The sequence below is a fragment of the Limulus polyphemus genome, unplaced genomic scaffold (genome assembly GCF_000517525.1).
Source record: "Limulus polyphemus unplaced genomic scaffold, Limulus_polyphemus-2.1.2 Scaffold1556, whole genome shotgun sequence".
In the NCBI taxonomy this organism is placed as follows: domain Eukaryota; kingdom Metazoa; phylum Arthropoda; class Merostomata; order Xiphosura; family Limulidae; genus Limulus; species Limulus polyphemus.
The window spans coordinates 244,426-246,065 of NW_013667166.1; the positions used below are offsets into that span (position 1 = coordinate 244,426).

General features: G+C 34.1%; 1 protein-coding gene across 1 annotated transcript in view; it reads left to right on the top strand.

Moving 5' to 3' along the window:
* Window positions 1-1,405, top strand: part of LOC106464076 (microphthalmia-associated transcription factor-like) — a 62,652-nt gene extending 61,247 nt beyond the window's left edge. Inside the window, exon 8 of the mRNA XM_013924188.2 lies at window positions 634-1,405. Within this exon, the coding sequence (XP_013779642.1) occupies window positions 634-1,050 (417 nt within the window). The 3' untranslated portion in view covers window positions 1,051-1,405. The remainder of the gene's footprint in view (window positions 1-633) is intronic.
* The last annotated feature ends 235 nt before the right edge of the window (window positions 1,406-1,640 follow it).

Genomic DNA, 1,640 nt, shown 5'->3' on the forward strand with positions numbered 1-1,640 from the left:
TCTCTTGAAGCCATATTTCTCATTATTATCAGACTTTATATCTCAGCTATGTAGGAAATAACTCTCTTGAGGTGTTCTGTAAAATGACCAAGAACATGACCATGAGTAAGATAAGTAGTGTTAAGTTTATGGACTTTACAATATTAAAATACAGGATTCCATTCCTTTCAGTGGACGGATTGTGTAGATTCCAATTTTTAGCTGTGTGCTAAAACATATAAAGAAAGCTAAGTATTATATATTGAGACAAACCTTACTAATTCCAAGAAATCACATTTTAATTTAGAATTTAATTATTTGATGTGTTGTTTATTAGTACTAATATTGTACAGTAGGTTGTAATAATAAGATATAAATATATTTAAGTTGAATCATAGTTTTCAGGTCTAAGATCATCTTACGTAAATACCCAAAATAGCATCATCTGAGAAATACTAATAAATTAAAAAATGTATTTTGGCTACAGACTTTGGTAAATTTTTTTGCATGAGAACTTGTGAAAAATAAAAATACTGTTGAAAAACAAGGTTAAGAGATTAAGAAGAATATTTTATTACATTATCAAAATTAAGTAAATATAAACTAGTAAAAGTTCAGTTTAAATTGATTTTTTATTCTCCCCCCACTCATCAGGAATTGGAGATTCAGCTGCGTTCTCACGGTGTGCATGTCACAGAATCCACTTGGCAACCATCAAAAGAGGCTCATCTGAACTCCCTTATAAAACAGGATCCTCTTCCACCAACGTTGCTTATCAGTAATCTGGGAACTGGCAACATATGTTCCCATCTTGACGAGAGGAACCATTTGTCCACGCTGGACATGGGCTTGCTAGGACTGAATGTCAAGCAAGAATCACAAGTTAGCCCTGCCCCTAGCACAAGTTCTGGGCTAGGTTCTCTACAAAGTGCAAGCCCAGGTCATAATTTTGGTCAGTATGATGATATAATAATGGATGACATGCCTACCATAAATAATGACCCTCTGCTGTCGTCTCATCATATGGGAGATGAAGCTCTCTCAACAGATCACATGGAGTACCTTCAGTGAATAGTGGCACCACGGAAACTATAATCACTCGTTCATCAATGACTGCGAGAGAAACCAGACTGTAAGCTTTACGTTTGACAACAAACTTCACATATTATTCAGATGCCATATTTTTTTTCTATCCTTGTTATCTCAAAGATAAGACAAACAACATTTTGTTGAATGTAAGTTGCTAGTCTCTGGTGGAGAAGTCGGGTTAACTGAGAATTCCTTTACTGAATGTTTTCAGGGGAAATTAGGAGGTTCATAATGAGTGAACAATGAGAAAATTCTCGAATTCTGTATTCCGATGCGGAAGAAAAGTGGTGTATTTTCTACGAGCTAGATATGTAAATACAGAGCTTTGTTTTTCCGAGATGGAAGGTATCCCAGCCTATTTCGATGATATGATTTTGTTATAGTTTTATGAGAGATTTAGTAATGTTTTTTTAGATAAAAACATAATTAATCTGGTATATTAATAGATGTTAATATAAAAGATAATTCAATATAACATTACACTACTAGTCTAGAAGTTGAATTGAGCACTGGTTGGAAAGCAACTTTTTCGTCTGGCTTTACGGCCGTGTAACTCTCTCAAGTTTGTGTAT